This window comes from Podarcis pityusensis, assembly GCF_964106645.2.
Source record: "Podarcis pityusensis genome assembly, chromosome: 2".
NCBI lineage: Eukaryota > Metazoa > Chordata > Lepidosauria > Squamata > Lacertidae > Podarcis > Podarcis pityusensis.
In genome coordinates this window covers 111,733,101-111,748,924 of record NC_138029.1, presented here as the reverse complement: position 1 = coordinate 111,748,924, position 15,824 = coordinate 111,733,101, and the positions used below count along the sequence as shown (strand labels likewise).

At 44.4% G+C, this 15,824-nt stretch overlaps 1 protein-coding gene across 1 annotated transcript; it reads right to left on the bottom strand.

The window, feature by feature from the left end:
• Positions 1-1,730: 1,730 nt before the first annotated feature.
• Positions 1,731-14,819, bottom strand: LOC308470072 (killer cell lectin-like receptor subfamily B member 1B allele C). The gene is made up of 6 exons (XM_080993333.1): positions 14,444-14,819; positions 10,796-10,894; positions 9,060-9,209; positions 6,700-6,854; positions 3,556-3,659; positions 1,731-2,318 (listed from the first exon to the last, which is right to left on the bottom strand). Exons 1-6 carry the CDS (start codon positions 14,526-14,528, stop codon positions 2,198-2,200), a joined length of 714 nt encoding a protein of 237 aa, XP_080849459.1. The 5' UTR covers positions 14,529-14,819; the 3' UTR covers positions 1,731-2,197.
• Between the last annotated feature and the right edge of the window lie 1,005 nt (positions 14,820-15,824).

Below are 15,824 nucleotides of genomic sequence, written 5' to 3'. Positions count from 1 at the left end.
GCAGCTTATATTTGGGTATTGTTTTTCTTTTCTCTCCCCCCCCCTTAATTTTAAAGGTGCGACTTATATTTGGATGCGGCTTATATTCAGGCCAATACAGTATCTTTCACTCTTTCATATATACTTCCTAGGTTCCCTGATGACATGAGAGTACCCCCGAGTAGCAGACTTTGTGACTGTCATTCTGGTGGTAGTCTTGGGTGAGCATTATTATTTTATTTTATTTTATTTTGTATTTAATGTTTATTTTATTTTATTTATTTATTTATTTATTTATTATTTAATTTATTTATTATTTAATTTTATTTAATAAGAGTGCTTGCTCTGTCTGCCTGCCTTGGCCAGCTGTCTGCTGTTCTGTTGCTATGCTGCAGTTTGCATGGCCACCTGCTGGTGGGCATACAAATTGCAGCCTGACAACATTCTTTCTACTACTACTACTGCTGCTGCTGCACACATCTCTCTTCCTATAGACATAAAAATGTAAGGCAGTCGTCATCCATTGCAGGATTTGTAAAGCTTTGCTGTGATCCTGGATTTGCATGAAGTCAGGGTGGGGGAGGGGAGCAAAAGAGAAGGTGGGCTGCACAACACCAGCAGTTTTAAACAAGAGGCTCAGGTACTGCTGGGATGTGGGGAAACTGAGTGAGGAAAATGGCAATTTTAAACAATGGCAGCGGTTTAAGCAGAATGAGCAGGGGGGTGACACTTGGAGGGGGTTTAAAACAATGTATGAGCATTTAGAAAAGAACGTAGGAAAGTGCCTGTCAGTTTCCTACCTGAAACAAAACGATCATTTTCAGTGCTTTTTTAATGGGCTACTCAAGGGCACGTAGTACCGGCACCTCTTTTTATTTTGATTTAAAAGTATGACACTTACTATAACAACTTCATGGTGAGAACCAGCACCTATTTTTTAGGGGGGAAAGCATTGGTCCTTTTCAACCAGGATGGCATAGACGCATAGCCTAATTTAGGTATCGGTGTTTAGGGTGGTTATCTTATTCCTCAGTGTGCAAAAAAAATCACTATAACAGGTGACTCTGTTCCAAAAGACACAGTACTCCTAGCTAAGAACTCTTGATGAATGTAATATCCATCAAGCACAGTTTTTCTCATCGCTGTGTCACTGTAATGGTGATTCACATCCATAAGATGCTGAGACCACAAAGAAAGATGAACAAGAAGAGGAAACATTGCTCGTCTCCTGTATGGTGGTGCTGTCATTATCATGTGAAGGCTATTTTATGTTATTATAATACAGTGGACCCTACGGATATGAACCTAACTCATTCCGGGGGTCCTTCCACAACCCAAAAAGTCCATAGGCAGAGGCACCACTTCTGTGCATGCGCGTGTCTCGATAGAGTGCTTCTGCGCATGTGTGTGCGGCAAAACCCGGAAGTATACACTTCTGGGTTTGCCGTGTTCGCAAACCTAAGTTTACAGATCCAGAGGGATACGTAAGCAGAGGTAGAAGAAGAAGAAGAAGTTTGGATTTGATATCCCGCTTTATCACTACCCTAAGGAGCCTCAAAGCAGCTAACATTCTCCTTTCCCTTCCTCCCCCACAACAAACACCCTGTGAGGTGAGTGAGGCTGAGAGACTTCAGAGAAGTGTGACTGGCCCAAGGTCACCCAGCAGCTGCATGTGGAGGAGCAGGGAATCGGACCCGGTTCACCAGATTACAAGTCCACTGCTCTTAACCACTACACCACACTGGTACGACTGTATTATTATTGTTATTTATTTATTTATTTATTCATACATACATACATACCCTGCCTTTTCCCCTGACAGGGACTCGAGACGGCTTACAGAGAAAAAGAAGAACAGCTAAAAACAAATAAGAAAAACAACAATTTAAAATAAACAAACACACACTGATAGAATTAAAATTACATATATACATATATTTAATCTATTAAAACCATACAAATGATCACAATGAAAACAGCATGGCACCAGTCCTTTCGTTAGAAGCAGTCAGTTCTCCAGAGCCTGTTGGAACAAGAAAGTCTTCACCTGCCAGCAGAAGGACAACAAGGAGGGAGCCAGTCTGGCTTCTCTGGGGAGGGAGTTCCAAAGTCTGGGAGCAGCCACCAAGAAGGTCCTTGAGGGGTTTTTTTAGTATGGAGAACAAGATGTCTAAAGGAGAGTGTGTAGCTGATTACGAATGGGGACACATGAAGATATTCAAAGGAGTACAGATTCCTTCTGACAAATCCAGTGAAGCTGTGTGCTGCACAGCTCAGAATAGATTTTATTGTCTTGAAGGGCACCACAGCTGCCTTCCTCAGGCTGCATTGCTGGAAATCTGTGGCGAGAAGGAATGAAACAGCAGTCAGTTTATGACACTCGGGTTGCGAACATGATCCATGCGGGATGCACGTTCGCAACCCGCAGTGTTCGCAACACGGGTCTGCGCATCTGCACACGTGTGGGTTGCTATTTGGCACTTCTGTGCATGCACAAAGCGCGATTTAGTGCTTCTGTGCATGCGCAACCACCAAAACCCGGAAGTAACCTGTTCCGGTACTTCTGGGTTTTGGCGGTCCGCAACCCAAAAAAACGCAACCTGAAGCGGCTGTAACCTGAGGTATGACTGTACAGTGGCACCTCGGGTTAAGTACTTAATTTGTTCTGGAGGTCCGTACTTAACCTGAAACTGTTCTTAACCTGAAGCACCACTTTAGCTAATGGGGCCTCCCGCTGCTGCTGTGCCACCAGAGCACGATTTCCGTTGTCATCCTGAAGCAAAGTTCTTAACCCGAGGTACTATTTCTGGGTTAGTGGAGTCTGTAACCTGAAGCGTATGTAACCTGAAGCGTATGTAACCTGAGGTACCACTGTACATTGAAATTCCTCAGTATGCCCTGAAGGTCTTGCTGAAGCTAAGCAGGTCAAGGTCTGGTCAATACCTGGAACCCCATGTGATGGAGGAATGGCATCTTACATGATGGAAGAAAGATGGAACAGGAATATAAGAAAATGAAAAGGAATGAAGTGTTGAACAAGGTAACCCCACTGAATTCAACAGGGCCGATGTATCAGGAGGCAATTTTGGACTGGGCTCTTAGTCTTTCAGGTGCTATAAGACCCTTTGCTATATGCTTTATGTAATAAAGATGAGCAGAGCTGCAATACCTTTAAGAAGTGTACAGTCATACCTCATGTTACGTCTGCTTCATATTACATTCTTTCAGGTTATGTCCCACGGCGACCCAGAAGTACCAGAAAGGGTTACTTCCGGGTTTCGCTGCTCCCACATGCGCAGAAGCGCAAAATGACATCACGCGCATGCGCAGAAGTGGCGAATCGCAACCTGCGCATGCACAGACATGCACAGACATGCTCCTGTGAGTTGTGCTGCAGGTTGTTCTCTTTTCATGTTGTGAACGGGCCTCCAGAACAGATCCCTTTCCCAACCAGAGGTACCACTGTACAGACATGGTAACGTCTACAGTTTTCCTTATCGTAGCTTTTCTTGCGAGTTCATCATGCAAAACTATTGATTTCCACAATTTCCCCTACACGGGTGTTTCAGCACTCACAATTTCTCCTGTAACAAAGAGCCGTTGATCCAGATCCATTTCTTCTTTGGCGATGACATGATAAGTCCAATCCATACTGCTTTCCCATTTTTCTGGATGAATTCCTATAAAATATGATTTAATTACATAAACACAGTGCTTTTTTCTTTAAAAATGTTTAGGGGTACTCTCATTTTCCTACTTGTATTGAAATACTGCCCCTCAATGAGGCCAAACTTAGATTCACAAAATGTTTAGGGGTATGCGTCCCCCTGCGTCCCCCCAGAAAAAAGCACTGCATAAACAGAAGAAGAAGAAGAAGAAGAGTTTGGATTTGATATCCCGCCTTTCACCCCCTTTAAGGAGTCTCAAAGCGGCTAACATTCTCCTTTCCCTTCCTCCCCCACAACAAACACTCTGTGAGGTGAGTGGGGCTGAGAGACTTCAAAGAAGTGTGACTGGCCCAAGGTCACCCAGCAGCTGCATGAGGAGGAGCGGAGACGCGAACCCGGTTCCCCAGATTACGTGACTACCGCCCTTAACCACTACACCACACTGGCTCCTAAACAGGATGTGGACCCCAAGCAAAGACCTTACTGTGTGGTGGACAGGGAGCTGGGGAATAGGTCTTAGCACATAGCTTTGTGGGTGAGTGGTTCTCAGATCCAGGGAATAGACCAGTGGTATGTAGCTTGGAGGTACTACATCTTGAACCACTGTTGTCACTTGAGGTGCAGGTGGCCTCTGTGGCAAGGAGCGCCTTTTAATCAGCTTTGGCTGGTAAGTCAGCTGTGGCTAATGGGTCAGATTCAACTAAATAGTTGTGGGATATATGGCCACTGAAGCAGTCAAATGCAACATTTCCTGTTACCTAGAGTGGATACACAGGGGAATGTTGATCCAGACAGGGAGGACTTCCTGTCATACTTGCTCTGAAGCCTCCTCCCCCTGTGTGTGACCAGGTAGATGGGTGTGACCCTAGCAGACCATACAAAAGGTCTAGCCAGACAGCCATCTTCCCCTTTTCCATTTTCTCCTTTCGGACTCCTCTTCTGGCTCTTACATTGCTCATCCTTACAGAGGATGGAAGCCACAAGGTGGAAAGTCAGAGGCCTAGCTCAGATGTTTTTGCTCTCCAAATGTACAGTGGTGCCTCGCAAGACGAAATTAATTCGTTCTGCGAGTTTTTTCGTCTAGCGAATTTTTCGTCTTGCGAAGCACGGTGTCGGAAAAGTTTTGGAAAAGCTTCAAAAATCGCCAAAAACCTCAAAAAAGGCTACCACACCGCGTTCTATGAGTTGCTCCTCAAAGTCAAGTCGCAACTGTATTAAAGGTATTAAGAAAAAGGAAACAAACTTGCAAAAAACGCAAGATGTTTTCGTCTTGCGAAGCAAGCCCATAGGGAAATTCGTCTTGCGAAGCAGCTCAAAAACCGCAAAACCCTTTCGTCTAGCGAGTTTTTCGTCTTTTGAGGCATTCGTCTTGCGGGGCACCACTGTAACTGTAACCACAAGATAAAGCCTGCCTTCAGATTTACTGCTATGAACTGAATGTAAGTGAACTTTAATCTTATTTTTAAAGATGACTGTTGTGTTATTATTATTTTAGGAGGGGAAACTTACCAGGAACATTCCAGACTGGGCAAGCCAGACTGGATCGCTTAACTTAAATGATTCTAATGAATCCAACTTGCTTCCAGCAATGTGCAAGGAAATGTGCTCTGCTGCTTGCTCACTAGCATGAGTGAGGAGGGATAGATAATACAGTGGTACCTCGGGTTAAGAACTTAATTTGTTCTGGAGGTCCGTTCTTAACCTGAAACTGTTCTTAACCTGAGGTACCACTTTAGCTAATGGGGCCTCCTGCTGCCACTGCACGATTTCTGTTCTCATCCTGAAGCAAAGTTCTTAACCCAAGGTACTATTTCTGGGTTAGCAGAGTCTGTAACCTGAAGCATATGTAACCTGAAGCATCTGTAACCCGAGGTACCACTGTATTTAATCAATATATCCTCTCCTACTTTCCTCAACATTCCCACAATAACTGCATTAGTAGGTGTCAGAGTAATGACTCCGGCTTGTACAATGGGAATTCCCCCCCTCTCCTCCTCCTGGGGCCCCCCATTCCTCCCCCAAATTCGCTTTGGGGGGTCAGGAGTGAGGAGATTTCACCCCTCCCATATCCAAGAATCTCCTGAGGAGTCTGCTGATTCTCCAGAGAGGAGGAGGCGTGTTCTGCTCTCTACTTATTCTGCTCCAGCACCACATCAAAGAGTCAGTCAGTGTGTCGGAGAGAGAGAGTGTTAGAGAGAGATTGTGTGTTTAGATAAGGTTGCTGCTAAGAGCAGCTGCAGACACTCAGTGCGGTTCAGCATTCATTTATGCTTAGACCTATTTAGCTCTGTATATAGTTGTATTATAGTTGTAGTTATAGAATAAAGAAGATATTCTACAGAGCTGCTCTCCGAGTCATTTATGCTCTGCTATACTCTGCTGTGCGACGACTGTCTTCTTGTTGGAGTGAATCCGGTGCTCACAACTCTAAGCTGTGAGTCCACAGCACTTTGACCTGTTCCTGTATAGAAGGTGGTCTCTGGAAGTGCTACCCAGCTCGCCTGGCCCAGTCAGGGCTGAAGTGTGTGAGTCCAGTTGGTGGCACTGGCTCAAGGGCGATGCTGACAAGGAGAACCCCAGAATAGCACATGGGGGGGAGGAGATGGTTTTCCATTAGGCAAACAGAGATGCTTGCTCTGATGGAGCAATCTCCTTAGCGAGGCTTTGAATCTTATCCCATCTAAGGTAGCTACATGCACTGCCGTTCATGCATTGATAACCTCCTGACTAGATTACTGCAACATGCTTCCTTGTAAGGATGTGGTTGGCCACTGTGGGAACGGACTGCTAGACTCAGATGAGCCTTTGGCCTGATCACCTGGGTTCCTCTCATGATGTTTAGTCACATGAACAGATGGATCTCAAAGCATGAACGTTCCCCATACGTACTTCAGTGCCCCTTCAAAACTATGGTGTAGTGTATACTAATTTTGACAGCGATCCTTCACATTGCTGGCTTACGCACTAATAAGGGCGAAAGAGTAAACATTCTGTAATAGAGATAAAAGTGTGAAAGAGTAAAAATTCCTTGTCCGGATTGAATATTTTGTACCTTTTCTTCCTGATCATCAATTATTAGTAGGTGAGACTTCTTAGCTATACAGTCTTCCTTGCTCTTCTCCCAAGACTGAATCATTTCAGAAAACCAGTAGCATTTATTCTTGTGCAGACGCCACTGCATGGGGCACAGGTGGCAGCTTCCATCCTCTAAGAAGAAAAATTCCCATTGTTTTAAATTTGGATTTATACCTCACACAATCTGTACTTTTCAGGCGAGTCTTTCGCCATTCAGCTTCACGAGCGCTCTTGCAGCAGATCTCTCGCAGCAGTTTGCAGAACGATGTTATTTGCATATTTTTGATTGTTAGCTGGAGAACAACAGAAGTCTTGGTGGTTTTAGTAGGAAATGTATGGTATTCTGTCAGTTTCAAAGAACTGAAGCTCAGCAAACAGATATGCACAGGGCAAGCCAAACCTCAGGCTGGGAGTAGGGCTACATATAAGCAGTTGTTCCATTCTCCCTCCCCTCAGTTATTCATTTTTCCCGTGTTAAGTTCAATTCTCTATGTTTTCAAAACAGTTTGTGATTTGCTGCACTATCAGCAGTGGAGAGATGGGTGGAGAAGGCCTTTTGCACCAGTCTAGTGACCTCTCCTTCCCCATTATAAACACTAGGGGGTTAGGATTGCACCCATAGTGCCTGTGACTCTAGAACAGCGGTTCTCAACCTGTGGGTCCCCAGATGTTGTTGGACTACAACTCCCATCATCCCTGAGCTTTGCTAGCTAGAGGTGATGGGAGTTGTAGTCCAACAACATCTGGGGACCCACAGGTTGAGAAAGGCTGCTCTAGAACAAATGCAGAGAAACTGAAAACTCATCAAATGAGATTGCGGGAAGTTTATTCTTAGTACAAATGCCAGGTTCCCCCCTTTCCCTCAGTCTAATGCAGAATATAAATCCTTTGGGCAGGAAAAGGTGTTAATCTTACATTGTGTACCATGTGTGTTTCAGGGCTGGCCCACCCATGGGGCAGGGTGAGGCAACTGCCTCAGGCGGTCGGATCCATAGGTGCAGCAGATCCAGCATCCAAGGATACATTGCCCACTACTGTTGCCACCATGGTGTCAACAATGACTGTGGCACAATCATTGGAGGCTGGATTTCATGGCTCCTCGGCATCACACTGCAATGCCCCCTCTACAGCTGCCTCTTGACAAATAGGACGCAATACTAGTCTTCCCCACTGGAAGGAAATGGCAGGGGCTGCCCTCTGGGGTCTTCTAATCTGTACCTGCACCCAGGGGCGCCGACTTATAAAAAATATTGGGGGAGCCCGCGAAAGCTCATGAATAATAAATAAGCTCATGAATATGCAGATAAAGTGGCGCCGCCTCCTCGTGAGCGAATAGGGGAGAGTGTGCTGCGCCTATTAATCAGCTCCGAAGGAAATTGGGTGGAGCTTTTGCTCGGGAGGGAGGGCAGGAGGCATGCAGCCCGACCCTGTGCATTTTGGGCTGGGGGAGGGGCGGCGGTGGCGCTCTGCTGGAGGGGCGCCCGAGATTATTGGGGGGGCGGAGCCCCCCCAAACGAATTTTTGAGGGGGCTCGGGCCCCCTCAGGCCCCATGGAGTCGGCGCCTATGCCTGCACCCAGCTTGATTCAGAGGGTTTGCCTCCCCTCGCCATGATAGCCTTTGATTTCCATTTCACCTCTCAGGTAAGGTTGACTTGATTCTTTCCCTTGTTCCCAAAATAGATCTTCAAACACCCCTTCTTCCCTCGTGGGGAAGGCGCCATTTTGTGGTTTGTCTCAGGATGGTAAAATGTCTTGGGCCAGCCCTACCAAATGTTAAAATAATAGAAACAGTCTCCAGTGCAGTAAGCTCATAATTTGCACACATTTAACATGTTCAGCTTTCCACGTGTGGCAAAAAAATAAAATACAGGGGACGGGGTTTTTGAGAAAAGTGACTTTAGTGCTTTGACTATATGCGGTTCTGGCTCTAGGCATGATCCCCACAACATAAGTTTTCATGGTTTTTTTTTTCAACATAAGTTTTATGTTGAAAACATAAGTTTTCAAGTTGTCAAGAGGCAGCTGTAGAGGGGGCATTGCAGTGTGATGCCGAGGAGCCATGAAATCTGCTTGGCAGGGGGTTGGACTCAATGGCCCTTGTGGTCTCTTCCAACTCTATGATTCTATGATCCTATAACCCCTGTATCAGTTGTGGGCTTATTGTACTTCAGCTGAAAATTTCTTTCAGGGCTGCATTTTCCGGAGCTGAGCACTAGGTGCCATTATACATTTAGAATATTTTTATTTTTTTTTAGTAACGACAGTTTATCTGGAAAGTGTAGCAGAGGCAGATCAAAGGCATAAGCATGTTGCAGTAACTTAGGAAATTAATTTACCCGTCTCACACAATTTTTGTTTCAGAGTTGACCTGAAATCCTCTGATGCTTTGCTTCCTTCACATCCTTCAGGGCTGTACTGAGTTGTGTTCGGAGACCATTCAGATGCTTTGACCTGTTTTTCACGATCCTGTGGAGTTTTATTTATAACTGGGGAGGAGAAAGATTTAGGCAGATTTTTTTTTTACTATGTTGTAAGTTTAAAGCTTGATAGTACTGCTGGCTGATGAGCCGCCTCCACAGCGCCCTCTACTGTGGGGTCCTTTAGGTGTCTTGAACTACAACTCCCAGCAGCCTCAGCCAGCATGGCCATGATGGGAGTTTTAGTCCAAAAGATAGAGGGCACCAGGTTGGGTGACGCTGCTCTGCTGACTTCCACAGGGATTCGTAAAGATGCTTTGCAAATACCAAGTTGTCCTTCCAAAGACAGCAAGGGGCCGAGATATTTATTTATTTCAGAATCATTATGGATAATCCTTTCAAAGCAGCTCTGTAAAATGAGCAAATCACCAATGTAAAATAACAATTATTTTTTAAAAAATCACAATAAAGCAAAACAGCATAAAATAAAATTCAAAACTTAAAAGCAATGTTTTTGCCTGTTGTAAGTTTAATTAATTTATTACAGTTTCCCAAAAATCATTATGTTATACCTAGACCCCCCAAAATATAAATCACTTTCTGATTTGGTGCTCTGCATTTCCACCATATCTAAACTGTGTTGTTGTATATTTGATTAAGTCAGGCGTCAGCAAACTTTTTCATCAAGGGACCAGGTGCACTGTCCCTCAGACCTTGTGCGGGGCCGGACTATATCTTGGAGAGAAAAAAGAACAAATTCCTATGCCCCACAAATAACCCAGAGATGCATTTTAAATAAAAGCACACATTCTACTCATGTAAAAACATGCTGGTTCCTGGACCATCTGTGGGCTGGATTTAGAAGGCGATTGGGCCTGATCCGGCCCCCCGGGCCTTAGTTTGCCTACCCATGGATTAAGTGATACAGGTCTCAGGTACCACTGGAATACTGATCTCTATATATCTTTATTTTAAATTTGTGCACAGTCTGCTGTAGGATATGTGGGTGCATCCATGTCTACTTCTTCTGAGACATTTCCCCCCTGAGTTCTCTGTCACAATTACATGGGTATGAATTCTTAGATATGTCCACACTCCTAATTCTGCTATATATCTTACTAAGAAGTTGTTGCTTCTGTTTGTTTATCAGAAGGTTTTCAAATTGGTTTATCTCTCTTAAATGGCCATGTTTCCTTAGCAGACCATAGTCAACATCATGGATAGGCAAACTAAGGCCCAGGGGCCGGATCAGGCCCAATCGCCTTCTAAATCCGGCCCGTGAACGGTCCAGGAATCAGCGTGTTTTTACAGGAGTAGAATGTGTCCTTTTATTTAAAATGCATCTCTGGGTGATTTCTGGGGCCTGCCTGGTGTTTTTACATGAGCAGAATGTGTGCTTTTATTTAAAATGCATCGCTGGGTTATTTCTGGGGCATAGGAATTCGCTCATCCCCCCCCCCCCAAAAAAAATATAGTCCGGCCCCCCACAAGGTCTGAGGCACAGTGGACTGGCCCTCTGCAGCATGCACGGCCGTGGCACCGAAATTTGTGGGTGCCTGGCACCTTCATGGGGAATTTTGTGGGTGCCCAGGCACCCAGGGCCCCAGGGAAGTTCATTATTAAGTCTTGCGCAAATCTCACGTTATGATACTTACCCCAAACTCCCATCACTATCACTGCCACCACCAGGACGATGTTTGCAGCCCATCCAACCTGCAGCATAATTCCATGCCAGCGTGGGCACAGTTGGTGTTCTGCAAAAACGCAGGTGAAAAGATTGGGGATAATGTTCCAAGGCAGCCCTGTGTTCAGCTTTTAACTCTGCATTGCAGGGCCTTGATGGAGAATTCCGCTATGAAATAGGGACATAAGGAAGTGCCTTGCATCAGCTCAGACTGTTACTCCATCTAGCTCAGTATTGTCTGTCTAGTTATGACTCTCCAGGGCTTCAGGTAGGGGTCTTATCTGGCCAGAGAATGAACCAGGGGCTCTTTGCCTGCAAGGCATCTCTGCCTCCAATAGCGAACTTAACTGGTGAGAAGGAATGGAGCCAAAATGAGACCACTAAGAACTGGGTGTGCACCTGTGATAATTTACTGAATTGTAGAGGATCAAATGGCTGCTTAGCCCAGCCTCCAACAGTTACCAGTGGATTGAACTGTGCCCAGAATCCTTTAGCTGAATGCTAAAATGTGCTGTACTCTCTACTGCCTAAACTAGGGATAGCCCAAGAAATTTTGGCACCTGAGGCAAGCCAATTTTTCTCACTTTGCCCGATGGTAGGGCCGGCTCTACTTTGCCTCTTCTTTTCCTTCCATTGGTCATTTAGTGCTGCCCCCACCTTTTCACCCCCCTTGTTTCACCCTCCTGGCACCATTTTTTAATACATTTTTTTAAAATTTTGCTCTCTGATTAGTGCAGTTTGGGTTTTTATTGTACTTGTTTTCTGGTTATTTTGTGAGCCATTTTAGATGTCCCTTGGCCAGAATCACAGAATTCTAGAGTTGGAAGGGGCCACAAAGACCACCCAGTACAACCCCCTGCAATGTAGGAATCTTTCACCCCATGTGGGGCTCAAACCCACATCCTTGAGATTAAGAGTCCCATGCTCCTACCAGGTGACCTATGTGGCATAGAAATACATAACAAAACCAACAAGCAAGCAAGCAAGCAAGTAAATAGCAGCAAGGCATTTGTTTCTCAGCTGCCTTTCCTCAGAAACTCCAGAGCCAACGTACAACGAAATACATAAAACCAAATTCGGCAAAATCACAGCAGCGTCAACCACAAAAGCAAATCTTTAAAGCAACAGAGCACAAACCAGTTCACCACACACATGCAAATCTAAACAAAAATGTTTCCACATGCCTTCTAAAGGAGGTAGAGATTTGCTCAGAGAGGCCGAATGGCCAAAGTATTGGGAAATCTTGGAACAAGATGGAGATAAATTGAAATTGCAGAGTCATGAGAAATTGAAACCTAAAGTAAGAGATTGGCTCCATTATTATCAAATAATGGAGGTTTACAAACAAGATAGGAAAATTGGCTTCCAGGTGGAGAAATCAAAATTAGAAACTGAATTGTTAGAACCCAATACCAAGAATTTGTCAAGAATGTATAACTTGCTGCTGAAATGGAATACACAAGATGAAACAGTTAAATCGGCTATGATTAAGTGGGCACAGGACATTGGTCACAATATTATGTTTGCTGACTGGGAATGGTTGTGGAACACCGGTATAAAATTTACGGCATGTAATGCCTTAAAGGAAAATGTTATGAAAATGATCTACAGGTGGTACATGACCCCAGTCAAGCTAGCAAAAATTTATCATTTGCCTGATAATAAGTGTTGGAAGTGTAAAGAAACTGAAGGTACTTTCTATCACCTTTGGTGGACGTGCCCGAAGATTAAGGCTTTCTGGGAAATGATATATAATGAAATGAAAAAGGTACTTAAATGTACTTTCCCTAAGAAACCAGAGGCCTTTCTCTTGGGCATTGTCGGCCAATTGGTGTCAAAGAAAGATAGAATTTTCTTTATGTATGCGACGACAGCAGCAAGAATACTCATCGCAAAGTATTGGAAGACACAAGACCTACCCACCGTGGAAGAATGGCAGATGAAAGTGATGGATTATATGACATTGGCTGAGATGACTGGCAGAATCCGTGATCAGAGGAAAGAGACGGCGGAAGAGGACTGGAAGAAATTTAAAATTTATCTTAAGAGCTATTATAAAATTGATGAATGCTAAAATGCCGAGGTGCTGAGAGAAAAGGGGAAACAGTGACATAAGATTAAGTTAGAGAAAGGACTAAGAGGACATATATTTGATAAAATTGCTTAAAAGCTGCTGAAATAATTTTGCAAACAGGGATGCAGAAAGGGGAGGTATGGGGGAGTCTGAGAAACGAAGATTATGGAAAAAAGGTTGTGAAATTATACATGTTTGTTTGTCTTTTTATTTGTTTGTATTGTTTAAAAAATGCTGTAAAACCAATAAAAATCTATATTAAAAAAAAAAGAGAGAGATTTGCTCAGAGGGGCAGTATCTGGGAGAGAGGTCCACAAAGTAGATACAGGAGTGTGTGTGTGTGTGTGTGTGTGTGAGAGAGAGAGAGAGAGAGAGAGAGATTATTCTGCTTCCATCACCATCAATTTAACATCCCCAACATTTGCCAAGTCTTCCTGGAGATTCTAACAAATTTAGATGAGTTCACAAGAGTGAAAATACTCCCATGCAAATATGTTCGGGTCCCAGTTTGTATATAATAACATGTATCTTGGATTGCACAAAAATTGGTGTTATGCTCATGCTGATCTGTTCTCAGTGGGGTGTGTGTGTGTGAGTGTGTGTGTGTGTGTGTGTGTCATATGAACTTGTATGGTATCAGGTCATCTGTTGAAGAGGTGCAAGTTCTCCAAAGTTCCTGTTCACCAGTCCTTTACATTTAAAGAAAGTCCATGAGGTAGCACAGGGAATTCTTGCTTCATTTCTTTACATGTGAGGCTGTGAACAATAATTCACTACTGCACCTCAGTTTAAATGTGCTGGCCCACCACAAAGGGATTATCCACAGATTATCGTAATTCTCTTTGGAATCAGCAGGAAATGACGCAGCAAGTCTTTGTCCCATACTTCTGATGCAGAAACACCTTGCTCATCCCCTCCTTCCTTTAGTGGGTACCACTTCAGAAACATGGTGAGAAAGTGTTACGTTCTCTCCCGTTTCTTCCTTCAGCTTGTGTAAAGCTGCTCTAAGCGAGGCTGAAAAGGGTAGCATGTTTCCGTAAATTGATTTTGAGCTCCCTGACAGAACCGGCGAGGCCTGCCCCACTTCAAGCTTTTTGAGTTATAATAAAAGCGTAAGAAATGATGAACACAAGAAAAGAAAACGAAGCACTGGACAAAAATATCCGCTAAACAGAGGGCATTTTCCTCATGGTTTTTGTCTTGTGCCGTCAGAATGGATGTATTTTATAATCAATATTTAGGAACTTTAAAAACTTTTCAACATGGCAAAATTCGTATCAGCTAACAAAAAGAAAGAAAGAAAAGTATTTTACTAAATCACACCACTTATTCACTTAATTGTACAGCTGTAAGCTGAGACAGTGCCACAGTTTGGTTTGCCGTGCAATAAAAACAAATGGTGAAACTTTGCAATTGCCAAAACATGAATGTGTGCCTGCGTTTGAGTCCTGGGCCCTCCTGCATCAGCTTAAACTGGTCCTACCCTCAACCCCTACGTCTTGCACAAGCAGTTCAAGATAAGTCTCTGATAACAACTTAACATACCTGGCTTCTGAACTGAATCTAAGTTTCTTCCAGGTGGGGAAACTTCAGGTAATTTTATGTCTGCATAGACAACTGCTCCATCCATGCTGAACTGTCACTCTGGAGAGTGGAACTATCTGTGAGTGAGAAACTTTCTTCACACCCACGTAAAACTCACGGAAACTGAGCTGCTCCTGTTATCTTGCTTACATATCAGCTCCCTTTTGTGTGACTGCAGCTAAATGACATCCCTCCTTCCCCAAGTACAGTTGCGGTTATATTCATCTGTGCTTGCAGGAGGAGGAGAAACATTAAAGAAAGTAGATGCAGTTGAGAACGACCTGTGGGTGTCTATGGCTTCTGCTGTTGAGGTCAAGAAGGACACTGAAGTTAAAAGCCCACTACTTTCTTTTAAAACCTTTTGTGTGCTTTCATTTCATTAAAGTCAGTTGCTTAAATGCCGGGAGATGGACCTGTGACCCTCCAGACCAGGGGTCAGCAAACTTTTTCAGCAAGGGGCCAGCCCACTGTCCCTCAGACCTTGTGGGGGGCCGGACTATATTTTGAAAAAAAATATGAATGAATATGAATGAATATGAATGAATTCCTATGCTCCATAAATAACCCAGAGATGCATTTTAAATAAAAGCACACATTCTGCTCATGTAAAAACACCAGGCAGGCCCCAGAAATCACCCAGAGATGCATTTTAAATAAAAGGACACATTCTACTCCTGTAAAAACACGCTGATTCCTGGACCGTTCACGGGCCGGATTTAGAAGGCGATTGGGCCTGATCCGGCCCCTGGGCCTTAGTTTGCCTTAGTTTACCTACCCATGCTCCAGACATTGCAGGGATGCAACTTCAACAATATCTGATTTCCGTATTTTTCGCTCTATAAGAAGCACCCGTCCATAAGACGCACCTAGTTTTAGAGGAGGAGAACAAGAAAGAAAAAATTCTCTCCCTCTCTGCTCAGCGCCTCTCCAGGAAAGTGGGAGGAGAAATGGAAGGGGCTCCGTTTCTCCTGCCGCTTCACTGACGGGGCACTGCACAGCTTTCCCTCTCACAGTGCCAGTCCAGCGGAGCGGAGCCAGGAGAGCATGAGGGATCAGTGCGCACTGATCCTTCTTGCTCTCCTGGCTTCAGGGATAGCTGCCCGAAGCCTCCTGAGGAGGCTTCGTGTTGCTTTTGCTTTTGCTTCAGCGAAAGCTGCGCAGCCTGCATTCACTCCACAGGACGCACACACATTTCCCCTTACTTTTTAGGAGGGAAAAGGTGCGTCTTATAGAGCGAAAAATACGGTATGTGTCATGTAAGCTGGGGGCAGCTGGTTTGAGTTGGATTCCAACAGCTTGGGAGGGCCACAAGTTCCCCACTTTGAAACCCACATATTTGTTT

Excerpts from the sequence above, each read along its gene's own strand:
- LOC308470072 (XM_080993333.1), bottom strand. The coding sequence starts at position 14,528 with ATGGATGGAGCAGTTGTCTATGCAGACATAAAATTACCTGAAGTTTCC. Across the intron at positions 10,895-14,443 it reads AGATTCAGTTCAGAAGCCAG|AACACCAACTGTGCCCACGC; the intron begins GTATGTTAAGTT and ends GCGTTTTTGCAG. Across the intron at positions 3,660-6,699 it reads TTGATGATCAGGAAGAAAAG|GAATTCATCCAGAAAAATGG; the intron begins GTACAAAATATT and ends CATATTTTATAG.